General features: G+C 47.4%; 2 protein-coding genes across 3 annotated transcripts in view; one reads left to right on the forward strand and one right to left on the reverse strand.

Moving 5' to 3' along the window:
- Window positions 1–464: 464 nt before the first annotated feature.
- Window positions 465–11,778, reverse strand: TRAPPC2 (trafficking protein particle complex subunit 2). Of its 2 annotated transcripts, none has more exons than XM_043570654.1 (5): window positions 11,666–11,778; window positions 5,911–6,020; window positions 3,317–3,461; window positions 2,801–2,886; window positions 465–1,567 (listed from the first exon to the last, which is right to left on the reverse strand). In XM_043570654.1, exons 2-5 carry the CDS (start codon window positions 6,001–6,003, stop codon window positions 1,469–1,471), a joined length of 423 nt encoding a protein of 140 aa, XP_043426589.1. In that variant the 5' UTR covers window positions 6,004–6,020; window positions 11,666–11,778; the 3' UTR covers window positions 465–1,468. The 2 variants fall into 2 exon arrangements, with proteins under 2 accessions (XP_043426589.1, XP_043426590.1); XM_043570655.1 differs by lacking the exon at window positions 11,666–11,778 and adding an exon at window positions 9,158–9,207.
- Window positions 11,779–11,910: 132 nt separating this feature from the next.
- Window positions 11,911–17,476, forward strand: part of OFD1 (OFD1 centriole and centriolar satellite protein) — a 41,822-nt gene continuing 36,256 nt past the window's right edge. The window contains 3 exon segments of the mRNA XM_043570653.1: window positions 11,911–12,260; window positions 12,449–12,547; window positions 16,193–16,393. Of these exon segments, the coding sequence (XP_043426588.1) occupies window positions 12,138–12,260; window positions 12,449–12,547; window positions 16,193–16,393 (423 nt within the window). The 5' untranslated portion in view covers window positions 11,911–12,137.

Genomic DNA, 17,476 nt, shown 5'->3' on the forward strand with positions numbered 1-17,476 from the left:
GCCCCTGCCCCGGTCCCGGCGCTGCTTCTCTCCGGCGCTGCTTCTCTCCGTGCGTTCGAGGCCCACGTCCCCTCCCCTTCAAAGGCAGTGACGCGCACAGGCTGACACACTGGACTACGGTAACCCGTTCCCACGGGGCTCCTGCTCCTTGTCCCCAGCCCCGCCTCACAGCCTGGAGGGAAGGACCCTGTGTGCGGGGTGCCCCGCGACCCCCTGCGGCCAAGGCGCCGCTCCCCTCCCCGCGCGCTCCGGGCTAATTAAGGGCGCAGCAGGTCCCCACGGGCTCCGTCCGGCAGCCGGTCAGCGGGGTCCCCCCCCGCTCCCACAGCTCCCCTCCGGCACCTAGTCCGAGGCGCTCCGAACTCTGCAAAATGGGTTAAGATCCGGTTTGCAGACCTTCACTGGGGGAAAGAGGGCCACAACAGCAGCAGTGGCGGGTGAGCGGCGCTTACGAGACTCCACGCTCTCGGACAAACACCTTTATTGAAGAAACCAGAGAGACAGATGGGGCAAGCAATTACGGCACCAGCTTCACACAAGGGTATGAGACCAAACGGAAGTACCTGCCCAAGTTACTCGGGATGGAACACAATTCTGCCAGTGCTCGCCATCTGCACGGAACAGATGTGGTCACAGTACTTGTATTTAAGTGGACATTTACCAGTTTACAGTAAGATCCCACTTAGCACAGCAGAGCTCTCCCCTCCCCCTTGGCGTACAGCCCAAAAAGCAAAGAATGCCAACGTTAACGCAATATAAACGTTTCTTTGTTAACAATTTGACAGATACAATTTTTTACTAATCGAACTATCCACCTGTTCACTTAATCTTTAGTTTACTGTCTGAGGGAAAGGCAGTATGAGAACATAACCTGTTACTTTGGTCCCGGCTTCCCATCTTACAGACCTGGACCCAGGATTCTAGATTTATAGCACAGTCACTATCCCCGGTCTTTGACCGAGGCAGGCGTGTGGCATCTGGCACCGTGAAAACCGCTCCGCTTCCTGGGCGGCGCTACGTATGCCGCCTGTGTGGTTTCGTAACAACGTCTCTACACGTATCGAGGCCCATGTGCGTGCCGTCAGCTTCATTCCCTACTGCAGAAACTTAGCTTTAAATCTGTCTACCAAATCCTGACAATGACATTTGGTTCTGGATCGTGACATGAAGATCGAGCTATCTGAATGAGTCAAGTCAAAAGCTTATTCTTAATTTTTAGAATAAAGACATTTTCAAGGTTATAAAGAGTTTATAAATAACACTGTTCACAAGCAAATATCGATCTATTGACAATCGTTAAGAAACTGAATGCACTGTCTTGAAACATATAAGGATTTTCATTAGGTTTAGATAAATTCAGACCACAGGTAAAACTTTTCCAGGCTATTTACTCAAGTTACTTACAATGTACACATTCCTGAGAATACCCCATTGTAGTGACGTTGTTTATTTCCAAATGGTTCTGCATTCAACTTAAAAGGTGTTTCTTCCCAAGAAACTGAACTTTTCTGTCAAATGCGCTCGATCGAATAGGAGAATTGGGTTCATAAAATGGATTCATTGCGAACTAGGAAAGACGAAGGCATTAGTGAGCTTGTCGAAGTAAAAAGGCTGACAAATCACAGATCTCTAGAAGGAAATTATTTTAACGTTTTAAATAAAATCATCAAAGACATCCAAAAGTCTGAAGATCATGTTTTCAAGTTGCACGAAAATGTTCCATTGTTAACAGTAACGCCCCCTTGGGGAAATTTTTGCCTTGGGGTTTTAATTTTGAGAAGTACTTATGGCAAACTAATGGTGGTAGGATAAGTGTTGCCCATAGAAGCTAAACAAACTCAGGATTCACCCTGCGTCTGAAATACTAATCTTCTCACATTCGTTATAAATATATGGATTAATCAGTAAGGCCCTTTGGCTACATGAAACTAAAAATCTACCATATGCTCATAGTTAAAGAAAAGAAGTTATACCACATTGCTATTAGGTTACTCTTATGTAATTTCTTTAACAATCTGGTTTTCAATACTGTCCTTTAACACATGGCTAAGTGATCGGTTTCTCAAACAGTGTAATGACTATATCATAATATATGGGAGAAAACTGTTAAATGGAATCACTAATAAGGAAAAGGAGTTAACCAGTTTTTACAGCTTAAATCACTTGACGTTGTCCATCTTTGTAAGAGGGCTAAAGATTCTTATCTGCTACTTCTCACTAGGAATATTAACTGTGCTGATATGCAAAAAAAAATCCTGTCGAAGTACAGAACACTCAAATTACTAAGAACATACTTCTGGCAGTGCAGTTTAACCACCGACGTCCTAGTAATATTTTATTTTTTCTAATTAAGCTTCAAGATAGGCGAGTGGCATCATTCTCCTTGAGTGACTGTTTGGTAAACTTCCCACCAGTTTATGATCTATAGTCACTGCGTTGTAACTTACTTGTAAAGCAGATGGAGAACATTTTAGATTAAAATTATGAAGCAATTTCCCTTATGCATGTAGCCTGCTTCCTTCTCTTCTTAGGATTCCCTGATAAAATCAAAACTATGTGCCAAAAGGGGGAAACTGAAACCAATTTAAAAATAACCAGCACGAGTTCTGTCCTAAGTACACGTTAGCCTGGCGGGGAAGACATGCCCGACGGGGGAGTTACCAAGGGCTACTTCTGACGGGGGCAGAGCTAGTCTGAGCTGGAAACCACCGTATATAAGGGAGTTGCTGCCACGGGCCAGTTTCCGGTCACAGTTGCAATCCCTTTCTACAATCGGATTTGAAAACAGAACACACCATACCTTTATGTATAAATCGTAGACATCGGTAAAGAAGTTCTTTATTCCATCTTCTTGCCTTATGTCATGAAGCATAATGAATCTCATATGTAAAATAATTAAGGCATAATCTTAGAAGTGAGAAATGAAAAGTACTCAGGTGATAGGATACCCTTCCAATTAGTCACATGCACTGTATTATTCTGGGACGGAAAAGCAAAATACGTAAACTGGGTCTGAAGTTAGGTTTTATCTTACAGAAAACATAATTTTTAAAGTTAGAAAATAACTATAAAATAAAGTAAAATCAACTGTATCGTTCAGATTAACCTTACTTTTATAGGAGACTTGGTTTTAAAATTATCCGTTAAACAAAATGTGGGGTTTTTTCCTGTTAAAAAAAATAAAAGTAGCCCCCTAAATGGCAATTTCTACCCGACACTCTGAAGTCCCCTGACTCGTAGTCTGGCATCGAGGTCCCATGTTGTTCTAGTTCGTTACCCCAACCTTTGGAGACCTTCGTTACAAAGGTAAGGATATGACCTGCAGTGACAAACGCTGAAACAAACCACTCATTGAACTTGTCCACGGTTTTCAAGTACATGTTGTTCGACAGCCACATGTTCTCGTCCACGAGGTCGAGAGCAGCATGAGCTATGAACTGGTTCAGGTGACGATGATCATCCTAGACGACAGTGTGAGTAGCAGCAGATTAATATTTGCAGACAGCATCGAGAACGCCACCATCTCATTCTGTAAATTCTACGCAGTTTTCGGGGGTGGGGGAGCATTTTCTGCTTTTACTTCATTTACTACTGTCATGGGACTTACAAAAGATCTTAAGTGTTTTCATCTCACAGTCTGCTTTTTAATTTGGTCGCTAAAAGTCAACAAGTAGGAATAGCAACCCACTAATAAACGGAACGTGCTCAACAAATTATACAGATTATTTTTCTAATTCTGCAAGAAGGAAGTTACCAAATTCAGTAACCACTGAAGCATGTGAAGAAAGAGGTGGTTAAAAGAAAAAAGAAAAAAGACATTCACATCTTTTTAGAGGAAGACGCGAAAAAATACATAAGTGGTTATGGATAAAGGAGGGCAGTTTAGGTAGGCTGGAGCCGAGGAGGTGGAGAACTAGAGGTGACCTTGGCTTGGGTCTCAGGGTCAGCGGGGGGCGGGGGACACAGGGTGAGCGGGGGACACGAGACAGCTGAGGTGGCGCTCTCGAAGGCCTGGCACAGGCCTCTTTCAGGCAGACGGAGCTCACGTGACAGGGGACCCGGGAGCGGCAGGAGGCCACGCTCCGCCTCGGCTGTGAGCCGGCACCTGTCTCAGCGGCAGGACACGGTCCCGTCAGAGCGGAGCGTCCTTCACGTGGGCTTCACTGGGAGAGGCGGGACTGTCCCACCACAGTGCGGAGCGGGAATTCTCAACCTGGAATGGTCTTACTCCCGTGGAATTCTCTATTTGCAGATAGATTTTTCAAAGCACACTTCTTATGGGCTGAACTGAATTCTTATGCCGAAGTCCTCCCCCCCATCCCCAGTACCTCAGGACGTGGCCTTATTTGGAAAGAGGGTCACTGCAGACGTGGTCGGCATGCTAGGGCACGACAGCCCCTAACCCGGGATCCCTGGTGCCTTTCTAAAACAGGCGGTTTAGAGACAGACGCGCGCGTGGGGAGCAGGCCGCGCAAAGACCGGAGTTCTGCCGCCACAAGCCCAGGGGCTACGGAAGCTAGGAGAGGGGCCTGGAACAGGCCTTCCCTGGCACGTTCGGAGGGGGCTGGCCCTGCCCCCGCCTCGTGCTCGGACCCGTGAGGCCACGAGCTTCGGTTACTCTAGGCCGCCCGGTGCGCGGTGCTCGGTCGGGTGGGCCCTGGGAGAGGCACCTTAATATGACCTGCTTGCTGAGGACGCGGTTCCTGGACCGGGCTGGGGGAGGGCCGCCAGTTGCCTCGGGATCCCCCGCGCAGCCAGGCAGCTTTACCTCGCGCACATCACCGTGGCGAAGCGAATTTACTCCTTAGAGGAAGAGATTATTTGGTGTCCGGCTTACCGCCGTGTTTCCCTCACTTTACGTGGATGACCAGTCACGAGGTCAGAAGAAAAACGCAGAACTGCCTTAAGAAGGTGAGTGGTAACAGAAGGGCTAGGGTCAAGTCACGCCACAAAGTGTTTTTACGTGCCCCAGAAACCACGTAAGCAGCCCTGTGCCACACGGCAACCGTTGTGCGGAGACACCCCGACACAGAGTCGTAATGAGCCGCGCGCTCACGTGGATGTGGGAAAATACTGGGGCGACAAAGCACCTGACGGAGAACACAAATTCCTACGCATCTGAGTGGCAAGATTTAAGTAGCTGAAAAGCATCATACGCTGGACATTGTGCGTTACGATTCATTTCAAAACTCAATTCTTGTCTTGAAGGACGTGAAAGCTTATTCTGGAAGCTGGGAGAGACACAGCATAACCTGCCGGCAGTTCATCAGCAACACAGACGAGTACAGAGAGATGGGAGGCCCCCAGGGATTCTGCAGACCCTACGTTTACTCTGAACGGCAACAAGGAAGTGGGGTGGCGTCGCCGGGGAGGACGGCATGTGGGCACCCAGTCAGTGGGTGGTGCAGAAGGTCCCTGCAAACCGCGCCAGTCTCAGGGGCAGCGGGGGGACACGGAGGCAAGGGTCCTTCAACCCTCCCAGGTGTAAATGGACCTGCCGCGTAGGTCCTGATGGAAACGTCACTTGGGCGGAATGCGCTTCCGTGGCATTTCCGGTCAGTAGCAACTGTTCCTCCAGCCCCACAGCAGCTGGAAGTGTGTTTCTAGGCGCTCACGGAGCAGCTTTTCAGAACGGGGGGCACGGGGAAGCACGTCAGAGAAGAGACCCAGGGCCTCCTGCTCGTCTGTGCCCAGCGTGTGCTGAATGTAAGGGTGAGTCGACGACTCAGAGGACGGTCCCTCACTGGCTTCTATCACCCTGTGGGACTGGGGAGCAAGCCTCATGTAACCGTGGTGGATTCCAGCTACCTCCCCGGTCCAGACCTCCCCCGGCTGTAAAATCACACCACACCCTTATAATTGCAACAGCATAAATCACGCTTACGAAATTGTTTATGTTTCCTTACGCACTTTGGATTCTGCTTTTCCAGCTGGCAAAAACTCCATTTCAAAAACTGGATTATCATGGTGGCCAACAATTACAAAGTAGAAGCTTCCAGACATTGTCTTCAATATAGCTCCTAATTAAATGAAAATAACACACACTTTTAGTACTCCATACTGAAAACCAAAAAGGTTTAACAAGAAGTCTAGAATTCAATTTTTTCCTTAAACTTGACATTGTAGCAGGGACCACAAAGCTTGTCGTGCTTTCCACTCTACTGCCATAGACATTTGGCTTTTGGACTATACAGATTACATGCCTGGGATATGTCCTGTAGAATCCAGTACTTGAGTTTTCATAGGGAACCTGGAAGACCTCTGATACAAAATCATAACAACAACATCCTCATGACCTGAGAGTTTAGAATATTCAGAGTAAGCTGGGCCAAACTCGGACTGGACCAGTTAGCATTATTAGCACTAACAATGGGAAAAACGAATAAAGGGTGATTTTGTCCTCTTCCTACCTGAAGTATGTATACTACAAATCTAAGTCTCTGCAAGTACAGGAGCCTAGGATATGCCTCCTCCTCCAGCAATATTCATAAGAAAGGAAGACATGGGGCCCCCGGCTGGCTCAGTCCCCGGAGCGTGCAACTCCCGATGCTGTGTAATCCTCAAGGTCCCTCTAAGGGATCCATCATCGTTCTGTTTCTTCCACCAGGAGGAAACGGACATTGGGAGGTTAAGGTCCGTGCCTGTGGTCACATCATCAGTAAGTGGCAGAGCGAGACCTGAACCTAGCTTTGTCTGATTCCAGAGACCCTGTGCTAAAAATACATACAGAAATCCTTGCGCCCATCTGTCTGTCCGTGCAGATTTTGATGATGCTAAAAGCCAAAGAAGCACGGATCCTCCCCTGCGACTGCTTCCCCCCTGACTTTGTCTTCATTTTATTTCTTCAGCAAACCTGTTAATCCTAGTTCTAAGACTTCTTAATGCCTCAGATGTCTTTCTTTTTGGATTATGATTTCTTCCATCTTTTCTAGAATATAAAACTGTGTCTTCCTTTGTTTTTTTTTTTCTTTTTTTTTTAATTTTATTTTTAAGTAATCTCTATACCCACCCTGGGGCTTGAACTCATCACCCCAACATCAGGGGTGCGAAGCACCAGGCACAACAACATCTGGCTCACGGGTGGTGCTCGGCAAATGTGATCTAGAATAGCATGGAGGAGCGTACGCACATGGAGGTGTGTGGACCCTTACGGCCTCCACACGGGGCAGCAGTCTGGTTACCCGAGAGTATACAGTCTCACGGAGTGTACGGTGACACATGTCAGAGCCCAGGGCTCATCGAGCCACACTGGGACCTCTGCTCATTCACAGAGAACATCAGAACACCTGAAATGTATTTCCTAACCAGCACAACCTTTGTTAAGGAAATCGAGGGACAGCTGGCACTTTTACCTCTGGACTTGGAAGGCCCACGACTGGAAGACAAGGCAGATGGGACGTTCTTTGGGCACGATGAGGCCAAGAGGACTTCAAACGTTATTTGGGGCAGGTGTTGGCCCACCACAGCCCGCAGGCCAAATCTGGCCTTGTCCACCCTTTCATTACGGTCTAAGGCTGCCTTTGCCCGACAACAGAATGGCAGAGTGGGGCAGCTCCGACAGAGACCATCCGACCCTTTACAGAAAAGTCTGAGGGGGAAGATGAGAAAAAGGCCCAAACAGTAAAACTGAGTAACAAACACAAGCAGGAATGCTATAAAAGCTACGCAGAACCAGGAGAATCAGCAGTGATTCTCAAAAGAAAGAAATTCTCAAGGGGAAGGGGGATGGGAGCTGGAAATGTCAACAAAGTCGACAATGATCTCATTAATTGCAATAGGTTTCACGGCTAGAGTGTGCCAAGGGAAGGGCTTAATTCGTTCCGTACGAACACTTAAGCAGCAGCAGCACACTATACACGTAGAAGGAAGCTAAGCCTCATTCCTATACCTGCAGAGTGTCAGTACAGGGTGAGGATAAACAGAAAGGGGACCGAAGGAACCATAACCACATAAAGGTTATGTCGCAAACCGTCCCGCTGGGCAGAACTTGAACTGCCAAGAATTTCACAGCAGCTGAAGGAGTACTGTAACTACCGGATTCTATGGGAAAAACTGGAAGGTTACTCCTTTAATATTTGAGGCTTATTATGCCCAGTGGTAGGCAAAAGGGAGACGCACTTTAGAATTCTGTGCTGATACACTCAAGTTTCGGGGGGGGGGGGGGCGGCGGCGGGGTGGATGTTTTATGTCTGCACCGTCCGATGTGGTAGCCGCTGGTGGCTACTGTGTCTGCGAGACTGAATCTGGAACTTCGCTTAATTTTCATTAATTTAAAAGGCCACATGTGGTTAGTGGCTTCTGTATTGGACGGTGCAGCTCTAGAACAGTGATTTGAAACGTTTTTAAAGCTTTGCAACCTCTTCAACCTTCCCTCCATCCGCAAAGCAAGTATTACTTAGAGCTACAGTATGTAATACAAATAAAGCAACTGCCGTGTGTGTGTGTGTGTGTGTGTGTGTGTGTGCTCGATTTTCCCATCACCCAAAACAGGGGCCCTTCAAGCATCTCCAAGGACGACTAGGTCTCGGGGTGTGGAGGAAATGGCTACACGGAACTTGGCAACGGATTAAACTGGGGAACTGAGGAAGCGGCAAGAACCAAGGATGTTCCCAAATGTCTGACTGAGATGATCAAGCAGAATATCAAGATGAGTCTATTCGCCAAGGAAATAGGAAAGGGAAAAAAGAGGGATGAAACAAACACGTCGCTTCTAAACACGTGGTGGCAGGCAGAACAGCACGCCCCGCGGTGGCCACATCCTAATCTCGAAAACCTGCGAGTGCTAATGTACGGGCAGAGGGGAATGAAAGCTGCAGGTGGAACTGAGGGCGCTCGTCAGCTGACTTCAAGATCCGGAAAGGAGCCTGGACGAGCCAGGTGGGCCCAATATAATCACAATGCTCTTTAAAAGTGGAAGAGAGAGGCCCACGCGAAAAGTCAGAAGGAGGGTCACGAAGACGCCACGCTGGCGGGGCTGAAGCTAGAAGAAAGAGCCAGGAGCCAAGGAACGCGCGCGGCCTCGAGAAGTTGGAAAGCACAAAGAGAGCCCCGCTTCCTGCTCCAGAGGGGAGCACAGCCCTGCGGATACCCGGATTCCAGCCCGGGGAGGCCCGTGCTGGACTTCTAGGCCGCTATGGAACTGGAAGAATAAGTTCACGTTGGTGAAACCGCTCAACTGGGGAGGATTTGTTCAGGAGCAGAAAACAGACGTCAAGGCTGAAAAGCCTGCAGGAGTGAAAAAAAGGAAATACTCGAAATGCTAGCAGAAGGTAGGTGCGTTCTATAGGGAGACTGAGGACGGAGGGAGTTCGCTTACCACGGGAGGAAGCTTTCAAAGCACTGTGGGAAAGGCCCCAGGGAGGGGAATGAGGAGCCGGGGTGCGGCAAGGGGAAGCTACTTAGGCAGCTGGGGGACGATGACGTAGAGAACGGAGGCTGTGTCTGTCTCCCAGCACCCATCCCTCACGCCTGCAGGGGAGCCCGGCACGTAGGAAGGGCTCCACGCCTGCTGGGGGGAACTGCGCGGGTAGGGACAACAGCTGCGAGCGGTCGGGCAAAGCTGAAAACACGAGAACGAGAGGCAGGCCGGGATTAACTAGCCTCGACGCAGCAAAGAATCTTCTGAATGCTCTAGTGCTGAGGCCCTCCTGGTCCTAGAGGCCTAACAGAAGTCTGTGATGAAGTAACTGCACCTTTGTATGAAGCTGAGGTTGAGGCGCTCGTGAAGAAACCCTCCATGACCAGAGACTGGACTCTCCCCGGGGTGCAAACAGCAGCCGTCACTGATGGCTATGCTGACCTGAGCTGCTCCGGAGACGGACAACTAAAATTAATGTAGTGATAACAAAAAGCTCTGCACTACCTTGAACGGAGAGAGGGTGTCTACGTGATGGAAGAACTAGGGCGATGATGGGGCGCCTGGCTGGCTCGGCTGGAGGAGCGAGCGACTCTTCATCTCAAGGTTGTGAGTTCAAGTCCCAAACTAGGCGTACAGCTTATCTAAACCTTAGTGCCCCCCCCCCGCCTTTCTTTTTAACCTGTTTTTTAACGTTCATTTTTTTTGAGAGAACGCATGAGTGGGGGGGAGGGGCAGAGAGCGGGAGACAAAATCCGAAGCAGGCTCTGGGCTGTTAGCACAGAGCCCGATGTGGGGCTCAAACCCACGGACCATGAGATCATGACCTGAGCCGAAGTCGGACACACAACCGACTGAGCCACCCGGGGGCCCCAGTCCTTTTTTAATATAAAAATGAGACCACAAATCTGTGAGGCTGGCATCAGAAGGGCAAAAGCACAAAACGAATGGAAATGTGTCCGGTTAGAAAAACAAAAGTCACCTTACACTACCATCAGGAAAAGAGAAGAAAGGTCACCTGGTACAGAAGTAACAAGATGCAGGTCTGCTGAATCAGCATGATTTTCAACCATTTTTCGTGTGTGTGTGTGTGTGTGTGTGTGTGTGTGTGTGTGTGTGTTTCTCTAGAATGTGCCTGCACGCAGGGGAGAGGCACAGAGAAAACGTTAGGCAAGCTCCACACCCTGTGCAAAGCCCGACCTCCGGCATGGGGCTAGAGCTCACGGCCTTGGGATGATGAGCTGCACCTAAATCAAGAGTCATTAGCTTAACTGACTGAGCCACTTGGGCGCCCCCCAAAGCATGACTTTCTTTTTTTTTTTTTTTTTTTAAAGAGGCTGCCAGGTGGCTCAGTCGGTTAAGCCTCTGACTCTTGACTTTGGCTCAGATCACAATCCCATGGTTTCATGGGATCGGGCTCTGCTGACCGTGTGGAGCCTGCTTGGAATTTTTGTCTCCCTCTCTCAGCTCCTCCCCACTAGTGCAGTCTTCCTCTAAAAACTTTGAACTGGGTTGGAAGGAATGCTCTGGAAAGAGCTAGTGCAGGAACAGAGGATGTCTGGGGGGAGGGGAAGACCCTTCTGGGGGTGGGGAGTGAGAAAGAGCAGGATCTTACCATCAAATAGAATATATGCCATCTCAAAGCAAAGATTTGACTAGGGATGGCAAATTGGCCCCTGCTGGTGCGGTTCTCATTAACCGGTAGTGACTGCCAGGACCTGGTGCTGATTTAACATGGACACAAAGTTCTAGCACGAAAGCTAGCTGTGATCAATGATCCACATCTTCTGGGGGTTTGGGAAAGGGCAGTACGCTACGAGAGTGCCACGTACTTAACTCTGGACTAAACAGATCTTTCAAATCGCGCCGGAGGCCGAGTCTTGGGCTGCTCCTTTGAGGTCAAGTGGAAACTCCTTTGGGTCAATGTTACTGAGCACTTTCCAACAATTAAAATAGAACTACCAGGCTGCCTTTGAGAGGACTAAACCCTTCCTCTCACAGGACAGGGCCCACGATGAATTTTCCAGCTCCAAACGACAACAGTACCCTCGTAAACAAAACCAAATCCGATTAGCTGAATGACCTACAAAAAGGCAAGATGAAGCCAAGCTCCTGAGCTGGCCGACGCCTGCAGGCCGAAACGCGATGTGCCCTGGCCGGGCGGCCTGTGATCAGCTCAGCCGCCCCGGGGCTGACCAGATCCGGCCCAGCTGCCCGCGGGCGGGGTGGAGGGACCGGGCCAAGAGCCGCGTCACGCGGGCCCCGAAACGTCCTTGGGAGCTCCCGCCCCCTACTTATTCCATTCCCTACCTGCTGGGAGAAGCTGACGACGGAAACTGCCACTCCACTCCCGCCGCAGACGCGCGCTCTGCCGCCTCTATGGGAACTCCCTGGGCAATGCTCGCGAGACTGCGCGGTTGAGGTCTCACGAGAAGTGGGAGGGACTTCCGGTCAGAGGACCGCGCGGCAACGCGCGTGCGCCGTGGTCCTCCAGGCAACGGCCGTTGGGCTTGGCAGCGTCGGGGAGGGGTGGGATCAGCGCTGAGACGGACGAACCCTAGTCGTACTTTGTTTTCTCTTGTTGCCTCACTACCGGTCCCCGCCCTCCAGCTGCGTGGGAAAGCCGCGCGTGAACCGCGGCCCCGCCCACCCGTGAGAACCTCGGGGGAAAGGAAGTGCGTGTTTGCCAGAGTTCCTGTTTCAGAGCGGGAGGCCGGTTAAACCGTTGAACGGTTTTGTCGTTCCCGACTGCCTTCCTTTTTCCTCCGCCCCCAGGCAGAGCATGGGCTCAGAAGGCAGGGATTCGCCTCGTCCTGAGCCTGCAGCTGGGGCTGGCTGTCAACTTGGGCCGAGGCAGCCCGGGCTGGAGGGGGCTTCGCGGGGAAGCCGGCGCCTGATGTCTCAGGTACCTACACTGGCCTCCTCCTCGGGGACCAGGGGAAACGTGGCCTCTTGTTTGCTTTCTTTATAGCTTTTTCCCTCCTCCTTCTCCCCGCCTGGCCTCTTAGGGTTTCCCCGGAGGCCACTGGTCTGTCGTCAGAAATTCATGGTTCCTCCTCCCGCCGGGTAACCCGTAACCGTTCTTTCTTCCAGTTCACCATGCCCTCCACATCTGACGTGTTGAGTCAAGATGAACTGCGAAAAAAGCTATACCAGACGTTTAAGGATCGGGGTATACTGGACACGCTCAAGGTATCTGTTTTGGGCCTGTCACATAACTTTGACGAGTGTAATCTGTAACAGGTAGTCCCCATTGAAACCTATCCAGGTTTTGGGTTTTAAAAATAGGACGTAGGTTGTATTGGTGAGTTACCTTTGTACGTTCCTGCAAAACTCTTTGTTCTGGAACAGAAGTCTTGAAGATGGTGTAGAGTTTGAGCCGTCTTAAAAGGGCTTATTCAAATAATAGATTTACCGGACTGACATTAAGGTAGCGGCAGGTAACTATAAAAGGAACACATTTTGGTACAGTTGGACTTGGTTTATAAATCTAGCTTGCAAAGTCCTGAATGACTAAGTGGTTTTGTAATAGTACTCCCTTTTGAACGATGGATATTGGCATTCTACAGGAAACATTGAGTGTACTGCTTACCATAGAATAATTTAGGGAATGAGAAATTTCTTCCCTTAAGGTGGATTGAAATGTATTTGTATTTGGGTGGCAAATATTAGTACACATTGTATGAACAGCAAGGAGTAGGATTGGCTCACGTGTTTTCATTGTATACATTTCAGAAGTATATTTTATATTCAAAAAGTCAAACTAGGGAAAAGTGAGCTTCTTAAAAAATCTTTCTCCCTCATTGTTTTGGTAACCTCAACCTTTAGATTCACCTGAGAGAGAAAAAACATGGAGGAACGTCATCTGTCATACACTAATTGTGGTTTTGTTTTTTAAAGATTTTATTTTTAAGTAATCTCTATACCCAATGCAGGGCTCGAACCCACAAACCAGAGACTCGGAGTCCCACCCTCTGAGCCTGCCAGGCACCCCTCCTTTTTAATGTTATGTGGTGAACATTTTCCTGTGTCCTCGAAAGTTCCTTGAAATCTTCATTTTCAATGATAACAGGCCTGTCTGAATGTGTGGGTAATTTATGTAGCAGGCCCCTGTTGAAGATGTACCTTCTACCCAGGTGTACACATTCCTTCAATTGTCTTTTTTTGGTCTAGGATAGGTTAAGTGGCATTACTGACTCAAAAGGATGAGCAGTTTTAAGGCTCCTGGTATGAGTCTTTTTCTAGAAAGGTAGTAATACTATATATTTCACCAGCAACTTGGTAATGCTTATTTCTTGAATGCTACAATGACTTTTTTTTAAACATTGGAAAACCCTTATTTTAAAAATCTTCTTTAATGCTTATTTTTGAGCGGGCGAGGGGCAGACAGAGACAAAATCTAAAATCGGTTCCAGGCTCTGAGCCTTCAGCACAGAGCCTGACTTGGGGCTCAAACCTGGGAATCGTGCGATCATGACTTGAATCAAAGTTGGATGCCCAACCACCGCAGCCACCCAGGTGCCCCAGAAAACCCTTTGATTATTCCCTTGATATTCCTTTGATTATTGAGGTTGCACATATTTTCTGGATATTCATGTTTTTTTTTGTGGATTGGCAACTTCTGTTCCTTGCCCATCCCCCCTGAGATGTTTTCTTTTAATAGAAACTTAACCTGTGTTCCAGTTTTGCAGCAGTACATTATCTCGGTGTTCAATTTTAACTTGGTTCTAAAAATCCTGATGTTATATTTTTAATATGGCTAAATCTGTTATTTTTTGCTGATTATTCTCAGTTCTTCTCCACTAAAAAGGATATTCACCTCTTAAGTTTTTAAAGAGCCCCCCCTTTTTTTTTAACCGTTAAATCTTTAACCCACTTGGAATTGTCATATATGATGCATTAATACGCTTTCTAATGTGGCATGGTCCTTGGATTCCTGGCCAAGCCATATTTTCTCTTAACGCTACTTATGGATTTGATTTGAGGGTGTTTTATTTCAGATCTGGAGTCACAACTGATACTAATCTGTCCTGAACCTTTTTAAGCTGTCCTGGTTTGGGTTTGGTATCAGGATCATGCTAGCCTTGCTCACTTTACAAATGGAGTGTATCTGCTGGAGACCTACTGTTTGCTTTTTTGCAGCTGGCTGTCAGGTTCTATTATTCCAGTCTAACCAATGGCAAGACAGATTTTTACCTCCTAAGTCTAAGGTCATTTTTATTTTCTGCATTCAATGACTGTGGCCTGAGTGAGTTTTAATTCTTAAAACCCACTGAATTTTTTAGTGGCCTAATTCACATTCCCTTTGGGTATTTGAAAAGAATTTGTATTTGTGGTGAAGTACAAAGTTGGATCTCTTAAATGGGCTTTATCAACTCTTGTTCCTTACTTTGAGTCTACTGTTAACTTGTGAGGCAGCTATACTGAGGATCCACAAGTCCCTACTCTTCCTCACCCACAATAATTGTACTTACTTCTGTTGTAGGAACATTAATTCTGAATGGATTTCCCTCTTCTCATTGGCTGCTGGAGAGCTCCCGGCCAGTTTTGCACTTCCTTCCAGCAAGGGCTGGTTGGCGTGCTTTTGTGTTTGTTGAGTTGGGGACTCATCTGTAATGCCCTCTTCTCCCCCCCCCCCCCCGCCCCGACCTTAATTTTACTTTCTGCTTCTATCTCTCCTCTAAATTTTATCCTATTTTAGTACTTGTGTGCAAGACCCCCTAAATCATTATATTAATGAAGCTGGGTCTAAATAGGTTACTCAGTATGTTATAAATCTCATTAAATCACCTCTAAATTTAACTGGTGGTGATGCTATAATTTCTCGTTCTATTTCTGTTACTGAGCTACACTAGATGAAGCAGGGCATGTGTACTGAGTAAAAATGTCTTGTTTTACTGTGGGACTTGAGGTGTGTACTAAGTCCTGTTCTATACTGGTAATGACCTACCGTTCTCCCCTTGAGCTGAAGGATAAAAGAGGTACAAGAACTCAATTGGTTTCTTGGATTCTATTAATATGAATTGATAGGGAATATTTACTGCTGAATCCCACAAGTCTAGGTGGCATACTTTGTTTTTTTTTTTTTTTTTACTATCTTTTTGTAATGTTTATTTTTGAGAGCCACAGAGCGTGAGTGGGGGAGGGGCAGAGAGAGGGAGACACAGAATCCGAAGCAGGCTTCAGGCTCTGAGCTGTCAGCACAGAGCCCGACACAGGGCTGCAACTCGAACTCAGGAAGGGGCTCGAACTCAGGAACCGTGAGATCATGACCTGAGCTGAAGTCGGATGCTTAAGAAACCCTAATTTTCTCACAAAGTGAGAATTCCTGTACTTGAGTGTCTTGAGATGTTGTAAATACTCGATGCGAAAGTACATCTTAGTAAGTTTTGGGGTTGACTCATTTCACTTGCATATGTGATTTCCCTTATGGGAACTCAACTTTATTTTAACTAACCAATATGCCCGATATTTTCGTACGTTCCAACAGTCCACAGAGGTGAGAAGTGGGCAGTAATTGTCTCCTCTACTTGATAGCCTGATTTAAAAACTGCTGAGATGGGCTCCTGGGGAAGTGAAGTTAGAATCTGCCTGTGTTTGGCTGACCACCAGTTGAGCTCAGAAGCTGTGAAACAAGTTTCTTTTTCAGAACCCCGTGGGCTACTTGTGTCACAGGGTCAGACCATGTACAGGGGAAGGCTCCTGACTTTGGGTCCTGGACCTAGAACCATACTGGAAATGAGGACTCTAATGCATGGGTCAATCCTGTATACCTCCAGTTGAGCGATTCTGCTCAAAACGTTTTCCCTCTTGTTTGGTTTTGGTTGTTTGAGCTAGACACAACTCCGGAAGCAGCTGATTCACGAATTGATGCACCCTGTCGTGAACGGAGAGGTGCAGCCCCAGTCCGTTCCAGTGGAAGGGAGTGCCCTCCTGATAGGCACCTCTAACTCTCTGGTGGCAGATCACTTGAAGAGATGTGGCTATGAGTATTCGCTTTCTGTTTTCTTTCCGGAAACTGGTGTGGCCAAAGAAAAGGTAAAGTGTTGAGTCTTCTGTTTTTGAATTTTCTGTTAATAGCTTCTTTCTAGGTAATAGTAAGTGCTGCGTAATAGCCGAGTGTTCCTTGGCTAGCTACGTCCATTTCTCCCTCATCTTTGAGTTCCCATCCTACATTCTGTAAAGGAACAAAGGAGTACTAAACTTGATGGTATATCGTCACCAATTCCATGGAAGCTCCGTTAGTCTTGGGTAAAATCAGGATGTGCAGTCACTAAGTTTTGGAGCTAGAATTGGTCTCCCGATCTGTGTAGTGTAAGACGCAGAGTTGCCATTTATGTTGACGGTTGGAAGCTTGTCACCGTCGTGGCGACACCACAGGTATCCTCTGCATTGTGGAGGAGGAACCAGCCTCTGGAGAGGTGAAGTAGTTGGTTCAAGGTCACGTGATTTGTAAATGATGCTGGGCAGTAAATCTAGATCTCTAAAACATGCTCTTTTTACTAAGTCTCTTCAGATACTTAGATTCCTTGGGATTATACTAGAGAAGTGAAGGGTACAATCATTTATAAAAATCTGTGGCATGCTCAAATACTAAAACATCTGTTTTTACCACTTTCCTGATGACTTTCTGTTCAATGGGAATGGTAGAGAAATCTAGCCCTGCTTGATTTTAAGGGTTGATACAGCAAACTGCCTATTTTTTTTAATAGACTTAATTTTTTTTAGAGCAGTTGAGGTTCAGAGCAAAATTGAGCAGAAAGGAAGGTACCCCATGTGCTCCTTGCTCCCACTCGTGCACAGCCTCCCCTACTAGCAACATAATTAGATACATTTCCACAGTGGGACCTACATGGTCACATCTTCACTGAAGTCCATAGTTTAACGGTTGGTGTTGTCTCTGTGTTTTTACTCTTGGTCTTGTCGATAATTGTCCAAAAGCTTCCTATTAAGAGGTTTTAACAAAATAAGAACAGTGTTAGTATTTGAGAATCTTAATATGCTTTATTAACGACCAAATTTTATTAACATTAGGAATTCTTTTTGGGTCCCTCAATCTTTAAGCTTTTTTGTTTTTTGTTACTTTTTAAAGTTTATATCTGAGAGAGCATGAGAGCGTGC

This window comes from Prionailurus bengalensis, chromosome X (genome assembly GCF_016509475.1).
Source record: "Prionailurus bengalensis isolate Pbe53 chromosome X, Fcat_Pben_1.1_paternal_pri, whole genome shotgun sequence".
Taxonomy (NCBI): Eukaryota; Metazoa; Chordata; class Mammalia; order Carnivora; family Felidae; genus Prionailurus; species Prionailurus bengalensis.